Source organism: Malaclemys terrapin, chromosome 10 (assembly GCF_027887155.1).
Source record: "Malaclemys terrapin pileata isolate rMalTer1 chromosome 10, rMalTer1.hap1, whole genome shotgun sequence".
Taxonomy (NCBI): Eukaryota; Metazoa; Chordata; order Testudines; family Emydidae; genus Malaclemys; species Malaclemys terrapin.
The window spans coordinates 34,714,543-34,741,840 of NC_071514.1; the positions used below are offsets into that span (position 1 = coordinate 34,714,543).

Sequence of the window (27,298 nt, forward strand, 5' to 3'; positions counted from 1 at the left end):
CTTATTCTGTTTAGGCTTAACATTGGACAATTTCTTTATAAAGGAAATGTTTATTGAAAAGCAAAATATCTTTAACCAAGTTTCAGTTAAGCCAACAGGAAAAAAAAAAAAAAAAAGTTGTGAAACACCACCCCTCTCCTCCCCACAACCTTCTAACCTTTTTTACATGAATAGGACTGAAATAGAAGAGTCCTATCCAATTCTAAATAAATATACCATCTAACAGCTGAATGGAAGGTTATTGAAAGCTGACACTTTAAACTGCTACTGCAATTCTCACTGCTTTATTGCCAAGGAAAGGAAAACATCTTTGAGAGAGAGAGAGATATTTAATGACTTTTGTTTGAATTCTTGTTTTCTGTTGCTCTCAAAAAGGTAACGTTTTGATCAAACGGACATTCTGATGATTGAAAAGCTTGGGAAAGAAGATTATAAACAAATCTAAACAGAACGAGAACAAAGTAAGAAAAATCCATCAGGTCCTCTAACAGCATACATCAAAGTGAAAGAACAGTGGTATCCAACAAGCTTTTCATAGTAACAATGTCAGAGACAATGGTAAGTGAATAACATGGTCTGTTTCCTGAGCTCTCTCGTGGATACATATGCATACAGCATTCACAGCAGCATGTTTCTGGAAGTGTGTTATATGGTTTATTTCCACAAAAAAAGAATTTTAACCAACTTCTTCACAGGCTCTGTGGCCTTTAGGCTTCTCTGATGAATGGCTAAACATTTGTTTTCCTTTCTAAGAATACTGTAATGTAAACATTGCAATATATAGATTATATTCATGAAAAAAGTTGTTCCCTTGGGTGCTTTTCTAAAATCCAAACATCATCCTAGTTTAGACCCCAAACTGGGAGAAGAATAGGACTTCATAAAAAACAAACTTTACAACATAAGCAACAGAATATCTGCTAGATGTTTGTGGGACTCCTGTGGTGAACTCCATCCTCCTTAAGAGCTGCTTGTCATTTTTTGAGAAGTTGTGGCCAGAAGAAAAACAAAAAGATTAAATAACAGAACTTGGTGGACATTTTCCTCTGCATTAAGGGGAATCTGAATAAAACAGCTGTTCAAAATAAATACAACTGTTATGTTTTGCACTGTAATTAAAGTAGTCTGAAAGATTAAATGATTATTTGTTTTCTATTTTAAGTATATACACACACACACATTCTTTTTAGCTATCCCATTTTCATGCTGCCTTTAAAGAAACAGAGCAACATGAAAGCTCTTGCTGTGTTCCATTCCATATCCTCTCAGCTGTAACACAAATAATGGCTGATTTATTCATGACAATACTATGAAAGCCAGTTTTGTGCATCTGCCTGAAACTGAAAAATGATGTCTTTTCATGTTGTGGGGCTGTGCTATAAAAATGTATAACTATGTTCAGTATAATATACAAGTTCAGAAATGAGACAAAATGGTAGATTAAAAGAGCAAGGACTTTTCTATGCTACTACTTCACATACAGACACTGATGAGGCACTTCAGAAGAACAACTGGTAGCTCAGCTGTTTAACTGATTGAAAGAGATATTAATTTTTAAGTGCTCTATACAGTTGCATGAACACAGGTGTAAACAGAACTGTTTGGCCTCCGATACAAAACAATATTTTTGAAAGAAAGTGCTGAGGTTTGGAAATCTGTCCTGCATATTTCCAAATGCCACTATTTAACATTCAGTTTGAAAGGATTAATAAAATAGAAGTGTATTTGAAGTTAACCCACTCAATAAGCTTTGGTCACGATTCCAAAAGAGAGTGTAAGTCAATGAATTCTCTCAACTATCTTCTTCGTCATCACTGATAAGGTCCCTTTTGTCTAGGCTGGTCTCCCGTTCACGCAGGAAGTCCTCACGAATGGCTTCAAGTTCAGTTAGCTCCAAGCGCACTTTCTCCAGGTGGTAGGTCCTCCGGTTCCTGATCTGACGCAGCGGGAAAGGATTCAGATCTCCAAAAGCAATGTTGATCAGTTTCCTGAAAGATTACCTAGCATTAGATGATCACCACTGGATCTATGGCTTTTAATGGCAGTTTTAAGCTTCATTCACTTTAGTACTTTATACGTGATGTGAAATGAATCTCTGGCATAGCCCTCCCCATGTACCTGGTGTGTCTTAGATGAAATGTTGACATTTCAAGGTAGCTTTGGAAAAGAAGCAGTTTTAAAATGACCACTTTAGTTACAGAATGTCCCCTTAAATGCTGGCCAGATCGCAGAAGCAGCTGCCAAGTCTATACTGTACTATGGTTTTATGGACATTGAAACATTGTGAGCAGGTGTAACCAAGCTTTGATTAACAAGAATTTCATCAACCACGATGGTTACTGAATATTTACTTCCTAAATATTCCTTCTTTCAGATCTTCTGCTTTAGTTCTGCTGAAATTAATTCAATACTATTGCCTTGAGAAATCTGACATTAGGTTACTGTACAAGTCCAAATGCACTGCACTTTCAAAATAAATGGGCTACAACAGTAGTTGCATTCTGCATTTCATGGCTCCAGAAAGTACTGCATCAGTTTCCTTATTAAAAAAAAAAATACGATAATTCTATTTAGCCTATCCTTGTAGGAGAATAAGCAATATTGCTGATCTGCAACTGTGATAAAACAGATCTTTAATTATTATATCTGAAGTTCTCTTTTTCCCCTTAATAGCTCATTCGAGCATCTGATTAATTTCAATAACAATTGGGATCAATTTGTTAGCTTCTCTTAAGATGGTCTGCAGTTTACAGATTGAAAGGCTGGGATTTTCCTACATTCATATTGTATAAGACTCAGAGGTCTTACAGGTTGAAACAATAATTTCCTTGTTTCTATGCACACAAACATCAATAACCTCTCACTAAATATATACTCTAAAACAGGTCATCTGAGGTACAATTTTTATCATAATGAGACAATTAGATATACACCTCACCCCGACATAACGCTGTCCTCGGGAGCCAAAAAATCTATACCGCGTTATATCGAACTTGCTTTGATCCGCTGGAGCGTGCAGCCCTGCCCCCCCCGGGAGCGCTGCTTTACCGCATTATAACTGAATTCATGTTATATCGGGTCGCGTTATATCAGGGTAGAGGTGTACAATTCTTATTTCCCTGTACATTATTCTGAAGTTGCACCAATGCACATATTAGTCGGGACTTTTCCAATTAGGCAGCTTAAACTTCAGAAATGTGTTAGTGCCAATTAATTATTCCAGCCTCTGGAAAATGTCTAGGAATCACATAACTGAATGTTTCAGAGTAGCAGCCGTGTTAGTCTGTATCCGCAAAAAGAAGAACAGGAGTACTTGTGGCACCTTAAAGACTAACAAATTTATTAGAGCATAAGCTTTCGTGGACTACAGCTGAGCCATTACAAACATTGAATCTATCTCCCCTTGTAAGTATGCTCACACTTCTTATCAAACTGTCTGTACTGGGCTATCTTGATTATCACTTCAAAAGTTTTTTTCTCTCTTAATTAATTGGCCTCTCAGAGTTGGTAAGACAACTCCCACCTGTTAATGCTCTCTGTATGTGTGTATAGATCTCCTCAATATATGTTCCATTCTATATGCATCCGAAGAAGTGGGCTGTAGTCCACGAAAGCTTATGCTCTAATAAATTTGTTAGTCTTTAAGGTGCCACAAGTACTCCTGTTCTTCTTATAACTGAATGTCTATCTTTCCTGTACTATGAATAGGATGATGTGTGTTTTTCCACAAGACTGGACTCACATCTGTAACAGTCATTTTTACACATTTTTTTTTTAATCACTTAGCTTTACAAGTTCAAAAATATTTTTTATAAGTAAATTGTTTGTAAAATGGTGAACTTGAGAGGCTAGAAGGGCATGAATCATATAGCCTACTTTACAAAGATTGATTTTTAAATTAATCAATTCAGCTTAAATCCACGAGGTGGCACTATACTACTATAAAATATTTTCATACAAGTGTCAATTTAAAAGTCAAATACAGAATGGGATTTAAAAAACAGAACGCAGTTTGTATGTATTACGAAGCTTTTGTACACCATGTGCCTATCATTTTAAAAAAGTAAATAGTTGGGGACCCAAATTTTACAGACTTAAGCCAACCTGGTTTAGTAAACATGCCTCGGTAATACAAAAAGGTTTCTGTGGGAGCTGCAGTAACCCAAATTTTAAAAATCAATATTGAATTCCATCACTAGGTGTTAGACACATTTATAAAAAAGAAGGTCCAGCTTTACAAGTCTTGTAAGCCTCATGATTGACATTATCTCAAAGAAAAAGGCACCGCTGTTGAAATTAGGGAGATACAACAATTCAGTCTGCACACATCAGTTTCTGGCAGTGTTGTTGTGGGAAGTCCTTTTAATTCAAAGGAAATTCAAAGGATTATAGGTTAAAAATTCTTGGAATACTCCAAAGGCTCAGATTTAGTAAGCACTATTTATCTTTCTGTTGCTTTGTGTGTTTAAAAACATTTCCACCCACCTCCCCAAACCCACACACACTTTTCTTCACTTGTAGGTTGGGAGTCATGATCATCATTTTCCTTTGGTCAAGAACTAAACACAACTCTCTGCAATCATTCCTTAAATCATCATCAAAGGGGTGGGGCGAGGGAGTCAATGCTAAGGCACACAAAACATTGTGTACCATCCCCTCAGAGCCACTTTATTCTGGGGAGCCAAAGTCAAACTTCCCTCTCTTACGTGGAAGTGCAGAAGATTTTCACTGGGTCAGCCCCTCACATTCATCTTTAAGCACTGGGTGAGACTATACAGACAAGTTAGTCTTTTCTTCCATTCAGAACTCCCAAACCATACAGGGAGCTCTGAACAGGAATCAGATTTTAAACCCTAATTCACATGCAATTTATTATAGTAAATAATACCCCACCCGCCCCCTCAGTTTAGCTGTTATCAGAGAATAGCCAAGAATGTTTAAAAAGTTTCAAGTGTATTACTGTTGTGCCAAATTCTAATCCAAACAAACTGCTATTTTATGAAAAATAATTTTTGTTTGATGTTATTTAACTTACCACCCTCCCTGTATCAAATATTTAAGAACATTAGGTGCTAGTTTATGCTGAATACAGTGCACATAAACTGCACTACCTATGCAAAGAAGAATTAAGGACAGAATAGCACTTATAGCACTGTCTAGTTCCCATCATCTCAAACACACACATGTCAGAATATAAAATTTTCTGACAACCCAATGCTTGCCTATGTACATGTATTAGTAGCACACAAGATAATCTTCATTCAATAGGACATGTCCATATCTCTTAACAATTTATAATCTAAGCATAAAGTAAGGACAGGGACTATCTTTATGTATGTTTCTATAGCACCTAGCACAATGGGGCTCTAAGTGCTACTGCAATACAAATATCAATAAGAGTAAATGGCAACACTACATAGTAAATATAGTAATATGGGGTTAAAATTGCCGAATTGCTTAGAAGATGATGCTTTTATCATTTTATCAGCAGCTCTTTTTTTGCTTTTGTATTCTGAATGGGGGAGTCTTTCATACACACATTTTAAGGAAGAGGATAGACAAAAATTAAACCAGTGACTAGAAATCTCACTAGATATTCTTCTGAACAGATGTCATTCATCTGGGTGAAATGTCTCATTTGTGCCCCAACACAAAATATTGTTGATATTAAATAGGTTTTTAAAGTACTTACCTAGCATCAAGAATGGTGCGAGTGAAATATCGGAGGTACTTGAATATGGACATTGAATCTTGCAGTTTTAAGATCTCCTCTTCTTTGTATTTAAAAAGAGCCAGGGCAAACCGGAAAATGACCTGGATATTCAAAAAAGATTTATAGATACACACACATTACATTCTGAATACACTTTTATAATAAAACTGATTTTTAGAAATATTGCGGTCTTCCTGCATTAGTGTGTGCGGTTTAGCATAATAGCAGCTTTCTGTAGGGGAAACAGCTCCGTTTGTGATGTTCAAACATTTTTTCCCAGGTACAATAATAATTTGAGCACCATCAAAACTAATGCCCAAAGGCTTCTGAGCACCTTACAAAAACTAATCTGTAAAGCAAAGACAATATGGCCTAATAAACCACCAAAGCTGTTTCAGAGTTGAAATAAAAAAAATGTTCTGCATCATATTTAAAAAAAGTAATTGGCTTTTCAGTGCCTGGGACCTCATAATCTTGTCTTGTGGGGTATTTGAACACTTGGGAATATATGTTATAGGGAACTGCAAGCCAACTCAACTTTTGCCAACAGCTGCTCAGTCAGTCACTGGTAGGAGTTACAACAGTCTAGACACTCTCTCTATGATGGAATGGGGTCAGCAGGCCTAGCACTTTGCAACTCTGTACAGGTATATCTTATCACAGTATTGTGATCTTTTGAAAGTTATTTTACACACACACACACACACACACACACACACACACACACACACACACACACACACAAAAAGCCACATTGTAAACTGAAATGTTCACTTAAGAGAAAGTTATGGTAGTGAACTTACTACTCTTGCCTATCCCCCCCCATCTCACTTTCTTCCCCTTTCCCCTATTTGCTTAAGTACTGTGTTCCTGTTGTATCTAAGTGTCTGAGAAAAATAAAACCTTTTAAATAAAACTGTCAGTTTTATTCAGCTACAATTTCATATGCGAGTTTCTGCTGAGGTACATTTATAGGCAGCTGTTTGTCTCTTTTTAATGCTGCAATTTTTAATTAATGGGTTACGTGCCCTGAGCACTAGATAGGTGTCTGCAGAAATAAATTTAAAAAAATTGCTGTAGGGTGACAGGAAAACAAATGCCACCTCCCTATTCTCAGCCAAGTCTTGCACTTTCCTACACCTCTATTTTAGAATATTTGTAACCCAGGAAATACTGGTTAGATATCTGCTTATTTCTCAAAAAGGACTTTGATGCATTTAAAGTGTTATGAAAGGGAACTATCTAAATACTTGGTTTTATTCTGCTTATTGAAAGTTGTGGAAAATTTCCAAGTCCCAAAATTTCGACTTAAAATGGAAGAATTTGTTGGCTGGAAAAGCTGTTTTGTAAGTTTCCTCCTCATTCCATTTTTTGACCAGCTCTTAGAACTAACATACTCTTGTGAAATACAACCATCCCCCACCTTGAATTTCTCAACACCACAGTGTCTTGTTATAACATCTGATACGAACTGAAAAACATCTAGCTCATACAACTCACCTTTGATCCCTCATATAGGAAAGAGTCCCATATTTTAAAGAGGATGTCACTGACCACGCTGTCCACAAATACCACCAGAAACCAGTTGAAAGTTATGAGTGAGTAGTCAAGTTTGTATTGTTCAAAGTGAGCATGCAATCGTGGCAGTTTCTCACTCATTAGATCCTTGAACACTCGCTGGTCAACCTAAAGATGACAGACATGCTATTACTGCTGCTAAGCACTTACATAGCTCTGTATGTGTTTCAAAGCACACCACTTTTTATTAGACATTTATACTGTAGTAGTACTTAGTCTCAGGCAGGTCTGGGTCCCCATTGTACAAGGCACTTACATATACTAACCAATCTATTCTCACAATAGCCCCATTGTTGGAGGCAAGCATTATTACCTCCATTTTACCCAATTTCTAAGTAGCAGCTTTCAAAGTCAGGATTAGATTGAAACCATATTTCAGCAGCAGTTTTCAAGACTGTTTTATTTTGGCAGAATGCATACCTGAGAGCCTAGCAGAGTTTTAGTATAATAATCACGAGGCATGAAAACTTCCACTATTGTAACCAGACACCAAAAAGCATCTTCCTGTTCCAAGTAGAGAAGTGCAATTGCTACCAATCTAAAAATAAAAAGAGACAGTTTTGAAAACAAGCCCACTAAAACACAAATCAAATCTATTAAAACTAAGTTTTAAAATAAAACTACCTTACTTTTTGTTCATCAAGGAATAATGGACTGATAATAGGCTACATTAACCAATTTGCTAAATACATTTAAAATTATTAGGATAGCTCGAACAGGAGGCATGTATTGGGCGTCAGTACTTCTATTCAGCTAAATAAGCGGACAAATTAAGGCAAAAGGAAGCAAACTGATTTGCTGGAAGCCATTCTGTCAGTGGCTTGGCCAAATTAAAGTATTGGGAATCTGTTGGTTCCAAGGCCATTGCTGTGGTTCCTAATCCGCATGGCCTCCTTTAATGGCAGAGTTGAAAATAAAGACCTCCCTACACATTATACACAAAGGAAGTCCTGTGCATGATTTAAATAGCCTTCTGTAACAGAATTAAAGGAGTTAACATTTCTTAAAGCTATTGTTTTATGTACAACACTGCCAACTTGAAATTTACCATAATTTTAAAAATGAGCGAAAAGTAATTCTAAGGGCTGTGCATGCCCGAGACCCCACGCCAATATTTATGGATGTATGATCACAAGTTACTTAAAAAAATTCTCCCCCTTTTTGCTGTGTGTTTCACATAAATAATCAGAAAAAACGAATTGACTATATAGGGGAAACTGTGACAATGATTACACATAGTTTGGCAGCAAACTCACAAAATAAATTAACAGAAAAAAGGTAAAATCAATATTTCTCACCAATCCCTTCCAAGTTATAGTCATTGTAGGTCTTAGTTGAGAAATGAGGCTAAAAAATTTCAAATTGAAGCAGGATATTTTCCTTTGATTTCCAAGTTATTTAGTGAGCTTTCCAAAAGTATCTAGCATCTAAAGTGAAATGACTGTGCAGCTTTTCAAGGTATTTTGTGACATACTAAGGCCCACTCCTGCAAGCTGCTTTGGCACAGGAGAAACTTTGTGCCTGCAGAGAGCCCCACTGAAGTCAATGGAGCACCATGCGCTTGCAGGGATCAGCCCACATAGAGCATCTTGTAGGTTTGGAGCCTTAGAAGTTTATTTGCCAAAAGCTATGGAAAAAAAATACATTGATTATATTTTGTTGTATAAAGTGATAATCGTCTCTCTTTTCTGGTAACAGAGAGAACTGAATTTCATTTTTGCCTTTTGTGAAGAAGCTGGGATGGCCACTGAATCAGAAAAAAAAAAAAAAACACAATTAAGGAGTGAACTGTTTGAGGAAAAATTCCCCTAGGGCTGTACTATAGAGCATTCTAAGTGAAGGAGCTTTCAGGAATGTAACAGCAAGTGTGGCATATTCACAGCTTCCGAAAAAGTAATTGGTTGGGCTGTGTAGTTTGAAAAATAAAATAAAAATACTAATGTGTCTGTCTTACTTTTCCGTTGCATGAAAACCATAACAACATGATCAAAGGACATTTAGCTGCATTTCTGGTCTTCCTGTTTGCACAGTCAAGGGGAGCGATGAAAACCAAAGTTACATTAAGTGCACATAATATCAGACTTGACTTTTCTTTTTCAAGTCAGATTGCCTTAATCTAACATCACTTGCTTGTTGAAACTTCTAAATGTGGAAACAGTAACTGCTTAGGACATCATAGAACTTTGACAGCTTCTCAGACTTTGCAAGGTGAAGGAAACTAGAGTGAGGGCATAGATATTAACTTTTCCTTAAGTTTTGTGAATCTGCTGAAGTCTGAGAATTAACGTTCAAAAACAGCAAAAACATTTTATAATTATTTTATTAAGTTAGGTCACACACAGTCTGAAATTCTAATTCAGCCATGAGGTTTCTTGTATTGTCTCCTTAATCACCTGGTGTTGGCCAAGAGCATGATGGCTCTGATCCAGAATAGGCCATTCCTTTTGTGATCTCCAAGGATAGTTCATTTTTGAGCACAGTACAATTACCTTCAGGACCCAAGTTTTTCTAAGCACAAGTGACTGATAAGCAATCAAAAGGGAACACTTCTGTTCCCTGTGCCCTCCACCTTTGTGTGAAATCCTATAGACCTTAAAAAGCAACAGAGGGTCCTGTGGCACCTTTGAGACTAACAGAAGTATTGGGAGCATAAGCTTTCGTGGGTAAGAACCTCACTTCTTCAGATGCAAGTAATGGAAATCTCCAGAGGCAGGTATAAATCAGTATGGAGATAACGAGGTTAGTTCAATCAGGGAGGGTGAGGTGCTCTGATAGAGACCTTGTTTAGGCTCCCAATTCTTGGACAAGTCCAGTGGCAAAGTTGTTTAACTAGTTATTTCTTTCATTTATCTACCACTGTAAGTAAAACTGACTAACACACTTCATTCCCCAACTCCACTTTTTGCTAAGTTCTTACGTCAGCAGCTATCTCTGTACTATTTAAGCATTCCAAACCAACAGATTTCTGGGCTTTCAAGATAGCAACCCGTCTGCCTTGATTTAGGAACTTTGTTTTTTAAATCTTAAAAAAAAACAAACTATACATAATTCTCTCTAATTTATGAGGATTTCATTTCATTACAAAAATATGATTTTATATAATTATATAATTTATGAAAATTTCTGTGTCACACAGTGTTACTAGATTCACCTACATATGAACCAGATTGGATTGCATTTCCCCACTCTCTCTCCTTTTGCCCTCTCTCTTTCTTCTCTTTACCAACTGCCAGTACAGCAATATCCCAATTAGGTGTCTCAAAACAATCAAGGAGAAGTGACAACTTTAAAAATGGTGGTAGTGGAGACAAAAGAAAACCAGGAAGAAAGTTACAGAAGAGAATATCACTCCCCTCCCCCACCTCGCGGCCCCACCGAGCCAGTCTCCCTTACCACCAATTCCTGATTTAATTTTATTTCTGGGTCACATTCTCTTAGTAAAAACAAGTAGAAGTATCTGTTGCATAGTGAATACTGTGAATACAGAATACAGTATACACATAGTGAATACAGAATGTTCTTGCCCTAGCTGAGGCTTATGTGAAAATAACTGGGAAAATTTTGGAAACATTTTGCACACATTAAAAAACCCAAGATTAATTTACCACAAATTCCTCCCAGAGAGGAATCCTTTTGGGATTGTCTACACTATTTTTTGTTGTTTTTCTTTTATGCACACATGTAGCTTCACCTGGTATAGATTTCAAACCAGGATAAAGCTGTACCAGGCAAGTCACTTTACACCAATGCAGTAAACTTACTAAACTCCTCAGGTGTTAGCCAGTGTAATTACATCAGTGAAAAACTACATCAATGGGGGAAAAAAGTGCAGACAACCCCTTCTTTTACAGAGGCCTTTTATGGATCCTGAATATTCTTCTGTACTTAAGTTAGGAATGCTATAAACTCTTGAAATGTTTTTTTTTAGAATGGAAACACCAGGGTCAGGATTTCCTGACTGGATTTATTAGCATAAGATGCACTAGGGCAAATGATAGGGTCTGTGGCCCTTTACTCCTGGGGGAATTCTGTGCCAAAATAAATAAATAAATAAAATAAAATAAAAATTTTGCGACCAATATTTTAAAATTCTGCAAAATTCTGCATATTTTTTGTCAAAATAATGCAATATAATCCAGCTAGTTTCAATTATTTTGGTAATTTATTTAAACTACAATACAGTGGATGGAGAATGGGAGTGTGGGGCATTGAAGGAAATCATCAAACCCTCTTCTCCCCCCTCCATCTAATAGTAATGTAGCTAGTATTGACCCTTTACATCTAATTATTAGTCAAAAAATATATGCACCCATATGCTCAGTGTTACATCATAGGCAACTGAAGAGCAAGTGAGGGCCAGGGACTCAAACTCACAATCTATACTGGCTATTGACCATCTCCAAAAAAGTTAGTAGCAAACAGTTCATGGAGCACATTTTGATAGGAAATTTTTTCAGTCCAAAAACTTAGACCAATTCTAATCACTAAAGAACCATAAGCATTTATAAGGCCACACTGTCCTTTACAATAAGGCTCCTTTACACCACTCTGGCAACGTAAAGGAGTCATAAAATTTTTTACACCTATTTTATTTCTCCTGGGGGAATTCGCTAAGAACAATGGGAACAATTAACTAAGCAGGCAGGCTGCTACATTCTCCTTTGCCAGAGGGAACAGAGCCTGCCCTACAACTACCTCTTCAGAAATACCCCAAAGCCCTGCCCCTCCACATCAAGCATGCTGCAATAGCGAGTGAGGGTCAGAGTGTCTCTCTCTCTCTCTCTCTCACACACACACACACGCACACACGACTACCTAGCCCCCACCCCCCAGGCGGTGATTTATATCTCTACTGACTGCTTTGGGTCCCCAAACTGACTTGTCTGCACTGCCAGGGAGTGGGCGCATGACCACTCTTGCAGCTTCCCTTTGCTTCCCTGTCAGAAGTAATTTTTCAGTGGGTAAGCAAAGAAATCTGTCGGAGCAATGAATTCTGCACATGCGCAATGACGCAGAATTCCCCCAGGAGTAGCCCTTCTAGTGCCAAACGTTTTTAACCATCAGCCAGAACTTTCATTTTTTTATGTCTTAAACTAAAGACAGACATAAAAGCAACACAAAACTTCAACTCAATTAAACACCACATTCATTGTACAAGTTCCCTCCAATCCTATCTCTTCTGCAAAAATCTATTTTACAGATTTCTGTCAGTCTATGCTTATGGTCCAAGCATGGATTCTTCTCCTCATTAAAAAAAGCCAACAAATTAAAGCACTTGATCAAGTTGTCAACTCCTCTGAATAGAAAAAAACCTGTTATAATCTAGTGCATGTCTTTGAAAGATGAACAAGTACGCCACAATATGGCCCTTAGATGAACTTGTTTCTCATATTATAGGAGGGAGAATTAAGCCCCTTATTTTTCAGGAAATTATTTATCAATTTTATGATCACTGTCTTAAAATGGCACTTTTAAACATTATTTTGAATGACCTTTTTTCCTGAAAATTCTTCCTGTTAAATAATTCAACTATTTGATACATTTACTCCCAAACTGTTACCAAGGTTTGAAACAGCTTCCAAATCAGCAAGATGAGGAATCTCTCTAGTGAAGTCAACCATAAAAAAATTCATCTTCCTCAGGCACAGTGCTATCCTTACTGTACAAGTCTACTAAATGTTTCACTATACAGCTCTTTTATTTATCAGATTTGAAATACAATACCTATTGAGACCTTGGCAATATCCTATATCAGGATTTCTCCATGAAAATGCCAGAAGGACATTTCTTAGCTTCTGGATCCCTTCAGAAGTGGGGGAAGAGTAATGCTTGTTGTTTGGCAAAGTTCGCAAGAGATCCAGCTCTATTTGTTTGGATGCAGGATTCTGTTTTTCAAGGGCATTCTGAAGCAGGGTTTGGAAATATCCAGGATCAGTGCTGTCCTTGCATTTTTTAATGTGGAGGTTGATGCACCACTTCCACATCTTGGAACGATGTTCATGCGGGATTCCAGAGCGGATAAGGGTCTTCAGTTCTGGACAGCATATCATCTCCCTGTTCATTGTGCTTGCAAAATAGTTTTCCCATTTTACCCCTGTAGAAATCTCCTGGTTTTCAGTGAGAGAAATGGATTTCAGATCTAAGGCTCGCACCTTTGCTACTAATTTCTCTTCCTCATCGTCTTCTGGGACTGTCTGAAACCCATAAATATCATGTTCACTGTAAAGAAAAGAAAAAAAAAAAAAGAATATGATTTCTACAAAAAGTTTGCAGTCTGGTACGTTCTAAGGAAATTCCAAATAGTCATTCTTAAGTTACTTTGGCAATAGTTTATATAGCAATATCCTTAAAACCATGCCAGAGCTTTCATACTATTTTAATAAAAGTGTTAAAGTTCCCTATTCAGTTTATTACAAAATATGTTTTACTTTTTGAACCATTCTGTATTCAAAGGCTGTATCTACATTTGGAATTAATGTTATGTAAGTCACTGCAAGGAGTTTAAGCCACAGAATTATGGGTCAACCATGTTGCATTAATATCTGGAATAGTTAAATGTATTGGATAATTTTGCCGATATTTAATTTGATACCGAATTATTTAATATAATTGAAACAAAGTATTGTGCTTACAAGGCCTGTTATGTGATTTCACCAATATAATTATGCTATTATTCATGAAGGAAAGTAAACTAGAAATTAAAAAATTACCACTATCAATTTTCATATGCAAATATCTTTGGCCCAGCAATACACATCAGTCAAGAAGTCTAGGGTATAAGTGTACTGTTCAGAGGGGAAATGGAGGATGAGAAAACATTGTATATTCATTCTCCTAAAGTACTTTTAGGATACTTAAGACTTTACAATATATATGAAGTTTCATATCTGAAATCCATTCTCCGCCCATGCCTCCATCCAAATACAGACTGGATGCCCTCAAAATTAGCCTAAGGTTTACCTGACAAGGAAAGGTTTAAAGAAAGCTTGTTCTGGATGCTCACTGCTGTCCACTTTCAAAGCATCTTCAAGCAAACGAGTAATGACATCACGAGCAGGGCTCTGTTCCTCAGAGCAAACAGGATTCTTCATTTCTTGAAGCAAGATCAAGTATTTACTTTCTATCTGACAAAGTTTGGCTTCCAGGCTAGCACACTGTAGAGAATAACATGCCAAATTACTGTACTAATTTGAAACACAAATACATGTCGCACTAAGTATTTCTAAACATCTGGTTCAAAATTCACACAGCCTAAAGATCAAAAGGATACAAATCTATAACCTGAAAATAGTCCATTTTCCGTTCCTATTTTTACATGCCCAGAATGCACAAAATGACTCAAACATTTGAACAAACATTCTGAAATGGATTTTATTTTATTATACTGTTTATGATAGCAAATACTATAATTAAATGCTGCATACTCAGACTGGAATGGATCTTTACAGTCACAACTTACTGGTGGGGGAGGGAGAGGGTGTCTTATTTTGGGCTGAGTTGTCATATGCCGATCAGCACAAAGGTGATTTTTTGGGGGGTTGCGGGGGGAGGAGGGCACTTTGAACAAAATCCATTCAGCCACTGATGTGTGATATGAGTGGTAGCACCAATCTTTTATACTCTTACAATTTAAATACAACTGACATTTTAAAAATGTAAGATTGTGTGTGCGTGTAGTCCTCAAAGTTTGATAGATATTGGTTATATGTCTTCAAAATTATAAAATGTTTCAAAATTCCTTACTTTCACTCTCCACATACAGACTCCTCTAGAGTCCAGAAATTATGATCCTGCACCTCCATGCCAAAAACCTAGCCCCACACATACTTGTATCATCCAGGCCTGGCTACAACTTCATGGAATTCACATATGAAACATACAAAAACGCACTCCACGTCTGGACATGTCCTGCTCAAACAGTATATCCACATACATAAACATACCTAATTAGCCCCAAGCAAACAATAACTTGACCACATTCATTCAAATACCCTACTCATCTGTACACAAATGTACTCTAAATCTACATACACTGACAAAGGCTACAAAAAAAAATTATTCACTCATCCCACTCACTAAAGCTTACTGTGCTCAATGTGACATATTTAGTGTACTGTTGTACATGACAATACAGTCTCATCCTTAACTGCATTTCCTGACTTGTGTGTCCTGAAAAAGCAAAATGTTGCAATCTTAATGTTGCATGAAATATTCTGTGCTCATAAATTAAGACTGCAGTTTTTAATTCACTGGTAATGTCAAGTCATACAAAACTCTGAGAAATCATTCATGCAGCAAGATTAAATAGATTGTAACAAGCACAGTGGCATTCATCAGAGAGTCGCCATACAAAACATATCTAAACAGTTCCATTTCTACTGTAGAGTGGAGTTTCTTGGGCAGATTTACAAATGAAATTGCAACACAATGGAATATAAACAGCGTGTGTGTGGGGAATAAGTCATGCCCACATTACCATGTGTCACTCTTCAAGAAAACTGAGAAATAAAACTTTTAAAAAGACAATGGATTTAAGGAGCTGTGCAGTTCTGAGTGCTGAAAGGATCATTTTCACTGTTTAAACATTTCTCCAATATCTATTTTAGATATTTTCAAACAGAAGTGGAACCCTTCAAGTATAGCAAAACTGGGTTAATCTGACCTTTGCATTCAAGTCTCTCTCCCTTGTTTCTGCATTTCTTCGTAGAGCAGAAAGTTCCAAAATCTCCTTATTTAAAAATTTATTCTGGGTTTTGTAACCCTGAAGATTGTCCTGTTAATAAAAATAAAAATTGAAGTTTACCATCTATAGATATTGACATTTAAACTTCTACTTGACAACATACAGTAGAATATAGGACAAGCAGTCACTATTAGATCTTGACTTGACCTGAAGAAAAGCTCTGTGTAGTTCGAAAGTTTGTATCTCTCACCAACAGAAGCTGGTCCAATAACAGATACTACCTTGCCCATCTTGTCTCGCTATTAGATCTTGTCAGTTAAATATCACTACCAAACCACATAATATTATTTTCTAGTCTTGCACAAAAAAAGCCAAACTTACATTGCCAGTACAAATCTCCAGGAATAGGTTCAATCAATTGGTACCATATATATGATTACTTCAAAGGCTATGTCCACGATGCAGAAATACACATATCTAGCAAAAAGCTCTCTCACTTTAACCTGTCTAAACCCTGACCTCCAGAGCTTGAAGTTATGTGGTGAGTGAGAGAAAGATGGTACTTTTCAAACAAACAATCATCTCTTGCTACTCCCACATCTTCAACATTCCTCATCTGCTACATCCACTCCTGTTAGTAGATAAAATACTATTTGCTTATTCATTTCTGTAGTTTAATCTCTTATTATCCAGAATTCCTTATGCTCTGATGTAGGAAGTTGCAGATGAAATGACAAAAAGGGATTTTCCCTTTGAAAGTTTTATTTAAATAGGAACACAATCATATTCCAAATTGCTTTGGAATAGAGAAATTATCCAAAGGCAAGCAAGCTTAAATGGTAGTTTACCAAAAATACAAATTTTGTTTGAACCCAAACTCCAATATCCTATAAAACTGTGAAAGGAGTTAGGGGAGAAAGTAGGTCACTAGCAATAGGGTCAGCACTATTAATTCTGACTTTATTGCTGGTCTATTCCTCCTTTTACGTCTAAGTCACCTGTCCGTCATTTTACATTGGTCTTTTATTCCCCCCCCCCCCGTATTCCTTTTACTCTCATTTATGTTTACCATCTGTTCTTTGTTTCTGACTCTTCTTTTTACATCCTTGTTTTCTCTCTATCCCCTATTTTTTCCCCAGTATTCCTGATTATTTCTCAAGGTATTCTTCCTCCATAGCAATTACTGTATTCACAGGCGCCGACTTTCCAAAGTGCCCGGGGGGGGGGGAGGGGGAACGGGTGCTCAACCCCAGTTCACCCCAGGCCATGCCCCCACTCCACCCCTTCCCTCAAGGCTCCGCTCCACCTTTTCCTGCCCCTTCCCCTGAGCGCAACGTATCCTCGCTCCTCCCATGCCTTCTGAATGCAGCGAAACAACTGATTGCAGCAGGCAGGAGGTGCAGGGAGGGAGGGGGAGGTGCTGGGGGCGAATTGATGGGGGGCTGCCGGTGGGTGCTCAGCACCCACCATTTTCCCCCCCGGGGTCCTCCAGCCCTGAAGCACCCATGGAGTCAGCGCCTATGACTGTATTATTGAAAACACAATATACTGTACTACAGCAGAGTGGACCAGCTCAACACTTTAGTGGCTATGGATTATATTGTCCTGCAGGGAGCAAAATGTAGATCCCAAGCTCCACTGGGAAGAGAAAAAAAAATCTCATGGGTGAGAGTATTCTAGAGCAATGCTGAAGGTTCTAGTGATCTCCTACACAGGATGGCCTATTGTGAAGCATTATAGAGAACTAGGGATTCCTCTACCCCAACGGAGAGACACACTGCTCTTACTTTTAGTCTGTCCAGCTCCTGTAGTTCCTTGTTAAAAGAGGATAACATGGAAGAATTTGCTGTTCCACTTTGGGAGGATGGATTGTCCTCACATTCACTGAGCTCACGAGAGAGTTTCATGATCACTTCATCTTTGGCTTGAATTGTTTCCATTAACATACCCAGCTGCTCATTGAGTTCTCCAACTTTGCATTTCAGATTCTTTACTTCCTGCTGGAGACTATCTTTTTCCAGATTTAGCTTTTCAAGCTGGTTGTTGAGACCCAAAATCTGATCATCTTTTTGGTGTAGCAGCTCTAATTTGTCTTTTGGAACCCTGTCACAAAGATGGCTTGCAAAGTATTTATCGTACTGGGAAGACCGGACTGTCTGCTGCAAGAGTCGCACAAGTTCCTGAAAAGAGTAAAGTAAAGTGAGGGTGGAGAAAAGGCAGGAGACATTACAGCCTAAGAATATAATTATGTAAAACGAAAGAAAAAAAAGACTTGGAATATTACATGAAGTAACAAGTGCAAATGGAATAAAGTCAGTGGGTTTTTGGAGGCCACTGAAGCAAAGAACAATAATTCTAAGTGGATACATACACCTGGCACACCATTAACTGAAGTATGTATTAAGCTATATTATGTGTCAGGCTTGCAGAAAGCAGTGTCAGCTGTGGCCCACTAGGTAGCTGAAGAGTGGAACTGAGCTCATTAAGAGGAAGCTCCAATAGGCTATACATTTCAATAGGATGTAATGGGGCTGTACTTCTGGGATAGAGGAATGGAACTCCTCCCCTAAACTAAGATCAAGGGTAGAGCCTGGGATTGAGACTAGTGTTCTCTCCTGGGGGCCCAGTGAAGATGGATCTGGAAGTTCACAGTGGTTTGAAGAAACATGTAGATTTGTCTAGGTTGAACCAGGGCCTCACGACAGTGGAGATACTGGTGGATTATTTTGTCCCCTAGAATAAAACAGGATACAGCAGAGAGAACTGTGCCTATAAGCCTACCTATCAAGCCTGAGATCCTTGGAGGCGTTTGGAGCATCCCTATGGATTTCGAGAGATAGGTTTCCCATGTAACAGGAAAGCCAGACTCTCTTTTCTTCATCCTCCTCTGGGGTTTATCACCTTTCTTTGGGTATTTTATTTCAAAGAGCCTGAACTGCTGAAGGGAACAGTTGGAGCCCTAACCCAGCTGGAAAACCTCAAGTCTCTTACAAGAGTGCTCTGCACAATCAAGGAACCAATTCTGAATTGACTGGTCAGAGATGAGGTCACTGATAACCTAATGGCTATCAGCATATCACATCATCACCTGGGGTTGGTAATCAATAAGGAAGCGGATGCTAAGAGAATCTATCAGTATTCAGTGTTGACTCCAGGCTTGATTATTTTAACTCATATCTAGGAATGAATGTACATACCCTAAAAAAGTTTCGACTGCTACAAAATGCAGACTGTTTAATCATATAAGTTACTGTGAACACACCCTTCTGGCGCTCAGCTCCCAAAGAACCCAGTTCAACATATCTGTCCTGATATTCAAAGCTCTCTGCTAGATTAGCCCTAGCTTTCTTTAAGATAATAATTGTTGGCTACGGAAGAAGTAGCTATGACAGCTATGTTCTACTGGACCAATGAAACTATCAACCAACTGGGAGGAGACCGGTGAGTGTAGAAGTAAGAATTCTCACAGGAGCTGGATCTAGAATAGGGAATTCACTCCTACGAGAGGACTGACTGCTTTCCACAAGTAAATATGGAACTCATTTAAATTTAGTTAGCTTTCCCCTCAATAAGGTCACACAGGAAAATTCAAAACAACCCGCCTCATAATCTAATAAAGTTGGAAAGAAACAGAGTTGTTTCTACTAGCTTTAAATATGTGGAAAACACTAATTTACTACAACAATATGGGCTATGCAAGTACCTACACAGTGTGTGGATCAGTACTTAAAGTTGCTGGTCTAAGCCTTGTACCATACTTATCAAACCCTGTTGGTGATACAGACTGTATCCAAATTAGGCATAAATGCTTGTTTTTCTCTAATGTGATTAGGAAAGAGATGGATCTCAAACATGAGAAGTTCTCTGAGGGAGAACAAAGGGGGACTGCAGATACAGGGGGTGAATAGTCTTTAATTCCCTGCAGACATACTCTGGAAAGCTGGTTTCAATGGGTAAATAAGGGAGGATATAAAAGCCAAAAGAGCAGTTACTGAATCCTATGCAACCTAAAGACTTTTCCATCTCTTGGTACTCTGTTTTGAGATTTTCAAATGCACAGGTACATTTAGCATTGGTGTTTGTAGTTTAAAAGGGTGGATTTACTCTCACTTGTGGACAGGCCTGACAATGCTGTGCTTGTCCTTCTTGTGTGAATTACCTTTTGGCTCGACAAATCTTTCTTTAGCCTTTCCAACTCTTCTTGCTGGCTTTGAAACTTCAGTTGCATTTCAGAAGCTAGTTTGTTGCCATTCCCAGAATTCCATTCAACTGGAGATGTGTCACTACTATTCCGATTTTTGCTTGATACAATCATTTCTTTCAATGGACGTCTTGCTTTGTATGGAATACGGCCAAAATCAAATGGAAAGGCTGAACTAGTCACTCCTGTGTAAAACAATTTGTTCAATGCATTCAAAAAGTTTCTTTATAAAATATATGTCTGCATTTGCTCATTAAAATTAGACTTATACCAAAGTTTAAACACACCCAACACATCATTGTTGAGTATGACTCATTTTCCAAGTTGCTTCCTTTGACATCTCTTTTGGCATTAAAGGTCTTTTTTTAGAGAGACCATGAATGTGAGACTGAGGAAATACGCTTGACTAATTAAACAGAATTTTACATACTCACTACAAAAAATGAAAGACTTTTCAAGCCACCAAGTTTACTTTGCCATGGAAGCAAACTACAGTTAACTGCTAAGATTTCTTCTGTTTTAAACAATTATGGCCCTAACCTTAAAATCAGACCCAACAGGCAGCCACACCTGTGCAGCACCATTTAAGCTACTAGCGTTCTCCATAGGTGTGAGGGTCCTCCTGAATGGAGCAGATTGCAGGGATGAGTACCTTTGTTTAGACAGAAGGATGCTATCTCCTACATTAACTAATGCTTCAGGACAACCAAAGAGCTCTAAAGAGTTGTGCAAATTTTCATGAAGTTACTCCAAAAACTTATGACTATAAGATTTAATCAAAGCATAGATACATTTCCCACCCATTATCCCCCTCCCTCGTCAAGTAGCAGCAACCAGGATGTTGCTTCATCCACTTTGGATGAAGAGTGACACCTCTGAAGTCTGAAGCCAGTGACTTCCCTGAGTGGCTGGCTCTACATAAGATTATAACCAAAGATCTTGACTCTTTCCTTCCCTCTTGTAGCCCTGCGTCTCAACAACAAAACAAAGACACGCCTGCCCACGGAGTCAAATACAAGAGATCTCTCGTATACCTTTGTTACATGCACCACAGAATACAGTACTATGGACAAACCACTGTTTGACCCTTGAATACATCACAAGGATATAATTTCATGTGCAAAGGAATGGTTGTACATACAAAAATTTGGTTTGCAAACAAATGACTGAATTCTTGTTATATTTTCGGAAGATACAGCTAACAGTGTGGTATATTAACAGAAAAACAATGGTACCTTTGTTTCCTTCTGATGCATGTTTCCGCCTTTCTTCCAGTGCCATTGACTCCTCTAAGTCCTTTTGGGTTGGATCTAACATCTCCCACTCTTCGCTGGTATAAAACACACTCTTACGATTTTCACTGTTTCCTTTTCCAGATCTTAAGGAAGACATTGAATTTCTGTGGAATAAAGAAAATAATCACAGTGATGCCATTTTCTCTCTTGAGGGGGGAGTATATTTTTTTAAATTTACCTTTTTAGTCACATCATATATGTACACCTTATGAAAATCACCCAAACAACATACACTTTCAAAACACATCAATGAATCCTCTTTGTTAAACAGAGCTTAAATTAACAAAACCAACGCTAAATAAAATGCAAACAAAAACCAAGTAGTCGTGTCCTGTAATACCTACCATCAGTATTTAAGCACTGATCATAACATATTCAAGGGCCAGGAGAGTGGCTTTGCTGCAGCACGTGGTACTGTGAGGCAAATGACCAAAATACATGAGATCGCTATGGTCTCTCTCTCCTGGCCCTGCTCTATCCATTTGTTTTGGCAGTGAAACATTTGGTTTTTCTGGGGAGTGGGGCTTTGTTTTTTTTGTTTTTAATCTATTTATTTAAATAGTTCTTTATTTTAAATTTAGGGTAAACAACTGATAAGCGTTAAACAGAATAGGGAGTATGCAGGTCAAAAGGCTACTGTGTATTATTGTATCACAAACTGAATTAACATAAAATTGGGGTCATCCAAAAGCGGAATCTATTGTAGTTACACAGATGTTGAGGAGAGAATCTCCATGCTAGTTAGAATGCTGCCAAGCTATTTGCTGCCAAGCTATTTGCAATCTCTAGGCTCCAATCTGACAGTTTTGTAGGAAGCTTAACCTATTTTTCATATGAGTAAAAGATTTTATGCTATAGAAGCACTGTAGTCACAAAGGCCTAAACCAACACTGCATATCAATATATTTGTGCACTTCAGACAGATCTGAACATTGCATCTCAAGTCTTTCTAAAAGTAGCACCGCTACATTTAAGGATCAGTTAACTTGTCAAATACAAGTATGTTTAATCTCCAGCCTTTAAGGATGGAGGCCCCATCTTCACCCTTTCTTGGAAGCAGCTCACCTCCCGTTTATGGGAAAGTAATTGACTTACAATGCGTATTTGACCATACAGGTGTCTCACTATTGAGACTATTTGCTGGCTTGACCCAGTGCTTCCCTAAAGTTTTACAGGAAATCTGTCATCTGAGCTAAGTGATCTGATACACTATACATATCACAATACCATGATTCCAAATAATTTGGTTCAATTAAGCAGTCTGATAATGATCATTTTGATACAGTTTTTTTAAACCACAATGTAATCCTTCATAAAGCAAGGAACATCTGATTTGCAAACTTGGCTGGGATTTGATTATGTATTCAGTAATCTTTTCACGGCTATTCTTTCTGTGTATGTAGGACTACACAATCCACATGGGAAAGTGAGCCAGTTATTTCTAAGTCACTGGTTCAGATCCAGCTCCGGTCCTTAGACAGACATCTACAAAGTCTGTGTGGAGTGAATGTGGCAGTCTCCGACTAGTTTCTGGTGAACAAGAATCCACATCACAAAACTCACAGACATCTCTCTAGGAATTCTCAGTATAGAAGCAAAGGATTGAGCTATTTTCTTTCCACAAGAGGTGAGCTTTCCACTGTCCATGCCTGTCTTGTCCTGTGGCTGGAGGACTTCATTCTTAAAGGCCATCAAACCTCCACCTTTCCAGAGTTTTAAGATAACTACGTTTAGAAAAAAGGAACAGGAGTACTTGTGGCACCTTAGAGACTAACAAATTTATTTGAGCATAAGCTTTCGAGGGCTAAAGCCCACTTCATCGGATGCATAGAATGGAACATATAGTAAGGAGATATATGTTCCATTCTATGCATCCGAAGAAGTGGGCTGTAGTCCACGAAAGCTTATGCTCAAATAAATTTGTTAGTCTCTAAGGTGCCACAAGTACTCCTGTTCTTTTTGCAGATACAGACTAACACGGCTGCTACTCTGAAACCTATGTTTATTTAGAAAGAGTAATGAGGCAAGAGAAACAATAATAAGCAAAAGGTACTTGAGAATGTTTTTCAAATATTCCCCATGAGGGCAAGTATCATCATAGTTGGTGTTCAATTTCTACATGTACTTTGCATAAGGACTTTGTTTGCTGACTCTTTGAGGATTGAGGATTAAGTATGTGCTATTGGACTACAAATTAAGAGTAGAGAGTAGCTGGTTGAATTCCTTTATAATATGTATTTAAATAATTAAATACAGCATACCTCTTCCCAGCCCCTCCCATTACTGAAATTTATGTAAAGCAATAGTACCACAGGACTTTAGGTTTACAGAGCTACAACAGCAAACCAAGGTAGTTTATTCTTTTAAATAATATTTTAATTATATATAGTTACACAAAATCTGTGAAAATTCAAAATGATCTACTGGCTCATTCTATATTATGAAATCCCATCATAGGATTAGGTAACTCAGGGGTTAGTACAGTACATCCTTCTAAACAAGCAAGACTCTACATAAACAAATGAGGCTGCAGGAACTGTCAGCATAAGAAGGAAGGACTATTCAGCTCTGAACATTTATCTGATCCAATTAGTTTTTGGTGGCTTTAATTGTTGAAAGCTGATTTAAAATGAAAGCAACTTCCAGCTTAGGCAAGTGCAATTAACGTGCACATATAGTACATTCTTTATATGAAACATACTCTCTTCACTTCCCTCTTATTATTTCTTTACTGTTGCTTAGGGCATATGCAGATATTACAACAAGCCCTTGCTGTCAAGCAGATGTTAACCATATGTTAAAGCTCTACACAAAGAACCACTGTGATGAAATTGTGCTGCATAGCTAAAGAAGCAAGAATGGTCTTGTGTTTAAGACACTGACCTAGGGGACTCAGCAAGTATGGGCTCCCAGCACTGCCACAGACTTCCTCTGAAACCTTGGATAAATCCCTTCATCTCCTTGCCTCGGTTCACTTTCTGTACTATACAGTTAACAGTAATTCCAAATTCACATCCATGAAAAACGCGTCACGGACCATGAAATCTGGTCTCCCCGCCATGAAAACTGGCCTTTTGTGCGCTTTTACCCTATACTATACAGATTTCATGGGGAAGACTGGTGTTTCTTAAATTGGGGGTCCTGACCCAAAAAGGAGTTACAGAAGGGTCCCAAGATTATTTTAGTGTGGTCATGGTATTGCCACCCTTACTTCTGCGCTGCCTTCAGAGCTGAGTGGCCGGAGAGCAGCGGCTATTGGCCAGGCACCCAGCTCTGAAGGCAGCTCCCCACCAGCAGCGGTGCAGAAGTAAGGGTGGCAATACCATACCATGCCACCCTTATTTCTGCCCTGCTGCCTTCAGAGCTGAGCTCCCAGCCAGCAGCCACCGCTCTCCAGCTGCTCAGCTGTGAATGCAGTGCTGCAGCCAGAAGCGCAGAAGTACCGCAACCCTCCCTACCACTTCTTTTGGGTCAGGACCCCTACAATTACAATACCGTGAAATTTCAGATTTAAGTAGCTGAAACCATGAAATTTATGATTTTTATAATCCCATGACTGTGAAATTGACCAAAATGGACTGTGAGTTTGGTAGGGCCCTACTAATAGTGTGTTGCAAGAATTAATTAATCCATCTTTGTATAAGGCACACAGATACTAAGGTGCTGAAAACCACAATATGACCTATACAAATAAATAAAATTGCTTGAAGTTTAGATACTATCCTTCCCATTCCTCAACTATATTAGCTCTGCATCTTGGGTATTTCTAGGTTGTCTATCACGTCAATAGCCTGCTTAGCCATCATTAACTATTATATTACAGTAAAACTCAATTCTAATCAGGTGAAAAACTGATTTTTATTTGTATTTTAAGTTTATGATTATGAAGATGTCATTAACTACCCCTTAAGGATTGGATTCCGTAAGCACTCTATAAGCAGAAATTGCTTCAGCTAATCAGAGTTCTATCTTACATACAAAAAACTATGTTAAAAGAACATTAAGATTGCAAAGTCCAGCACTCAAAAGTTAGGAAGTTTAAATAAGGTTGCCTGTGCAACTTTCATTTGGGTCCCTCATGCATATGCATTATGATATAGTCTTTACTTACATGATCACATACTATATTTTTCCCCACAGGACGCCACCTTATTCAGTGTACTGAATCGACAGTGCTCAGTTAATGAGCAGCTCTACAATATTTTCTTTTATCCTCATTATTCAATGCATGGGCCTAGACCTTATTTACTGCACACTATTCAAACCCTGCTCTGAAGACAGAATTTCCTCATGGGCTTTTCCATGGTGCGCATCTCTATGGTATTGATACTTCAGAAACAATTAATTTATCTTCATGAAACCCTGTGAGAGAGGGAGGTTTATCCTCATTTTACAGGTGGGGAACTGAGACGCAGATATTAAGGTCAAAAGTAATCACTAATTTTGGATGTCCAACTTGAGATGGCTAGGATTGGATTTTCAAGAATTATAGAACACTTTATATGTTCAAAGCATAGTTCCCAATGACTGCAGATGTAAGTGCTCAGCACTTCTGTATATCAGACACTACAGTCTCAGGCTGTGCACCCAGAATATAAAAAACACACAGTCAGTGACCACCTGTGAAAAGTTTGGTTGAAGTGATTTGCTTAGCATCACACAGGATCTCTCCAGCACAGGCAGTGACAGAACCCAGTTCTCCAGGGCAGCACTCAATTGCCTTAACCACGAGACCATCCTTTCTCTTCCTGCAGCCTCCTACCTCACTCACGACACACCTTCCAACTTCTGTGGCTAACTAATTTCATTTAAAGGTTTCCTTATTTAACTCAACTGAACCGGTAAAAAAAAAAAAAAATTATTCTCAATGACAGAACAAGAAGGATGTGGCCTAGTTGACAGGACAGCAGCCACTGCATCATGAACTGCTCTAACATCATGGGGAAAGGATCAGCTGTCTTTTGAACAGTAGCGGAAGGTCACTAGACAGATTATATGAAATGTTCATAAAGAACCTACAGTAATAGGAGAGCCAGAAGTTAGTCACTGTACGACTGTTATTGAAAACAATTGGTGTCAAAGAGTGAACTCAAGTAAACTTGTCTTAAAATAGTTTAAAAGCATGGAATGGAAGTAACAAAATGTTTCTTACTTTAAGAAAGTGGTTGTCATAACTTGCTCAATGTTGACCTGAACTTCTTGTATTTAATCTACAGTACATATCTTTTTTAAAAATGGAACAAACAAACAACTAAGAATATTAACAGGGTTTTTCATCTCCAAACTACTATTTTAAGTATTAGCTAATGAATCACCATACCGCCACTGAAGTAAGCAATTACTACTCCCATTTTACAGAAAAAGGATAGGGTGCGGAGTGGTTAAGTATTTAACTTGCCCAAGGGTACAGAGAAATAGATCCTGGCTCTTTGTCTTGTGCTCAGACCATAAAGCTATTGCTAACTATCTGACAGATTGTTCATTTTACATCAGATGTTTTACTAACACTACTGTATCTCTATACCCAACTCTACCTGTTAAATTAGTAATCCTAGTATGTATAGGAAAGCCAAGCAATGGTGGGTAAATAGTATAATGGCTAACGGGGTCGGGCTGGAGACTCTTGCCTATATGCTCGGGGTCTTACTGATCGCCACATTTGGGGTCGGGAAGGAATTTTCCTCCAGGGCAGATTGGCTGAGCCTCTGGAGGTTTTTCGCCTTCCTCCGCAGCATGGGGCAGGGATCTCTAGCAGGAGGGTCTCTGCCGATTGAAGTCACTAAAAACAGGATTGGGGACTTCAACAGCAGAGTCCAGGGAAGGGGTAG

The 27,298-nt window shown here is 38.2% G+C and overlaps 1 protein-coding gene across 2 annotated transcripts in view; it reads right to left on the bottom strand.

Moving 5' to 3' along the window:
• Positions 1-318: 318 nt before the first annotated feature.
• Positions 319-27,298, bottom strand: part of TBC1D2B (TBC1 domain family member 2B) — a 62,819-nt gene continuing 35,839 nt past the window's right edge. For both annotated transcript variants that reach the window (XM_054041382.1, XM_054041383.1), the window contains exons 4-13: positions 21,411-21,574; positions 20,134-20,360; positions 17,762-18,154; positions 15,954-16,064; positions 14,252-14,445; positions 13,016-13,510; positions 7,712-7,829; positions 7,214-7,399; positions 5,693-5,814; positions 319-1,988 (exon numbers count right to left, since the gene is read on the bottom strand). In XM_054041382.1, coding sequence (XP_053897357.1) covers positions 1,793-1,988; positions 5,693-5,814; positions 7,214-7,399; positions 7,712-7,829; positions 13,016-13,510; positions 14,252-14,445; positions 15,954-16,064; positions 17,762-18,154; positions 20,134-20,360; positions 21,411-21,574 — 2,206 coding nt within the window. In that variant the 3' untranslated portion in view covers positions 319-1,792. The remainder of the gene's footprint in view (positions 1,989-5,692; positions 5,815-7,213; positions 7,400-7,711; positions 7,830-13,015; positions 13,511-14,251; positions 14,446-15,953; positions 16,065-17,761; positions 18,155-20,133; positions 20,361-21,410; positions 21,575-27,298) is intronic.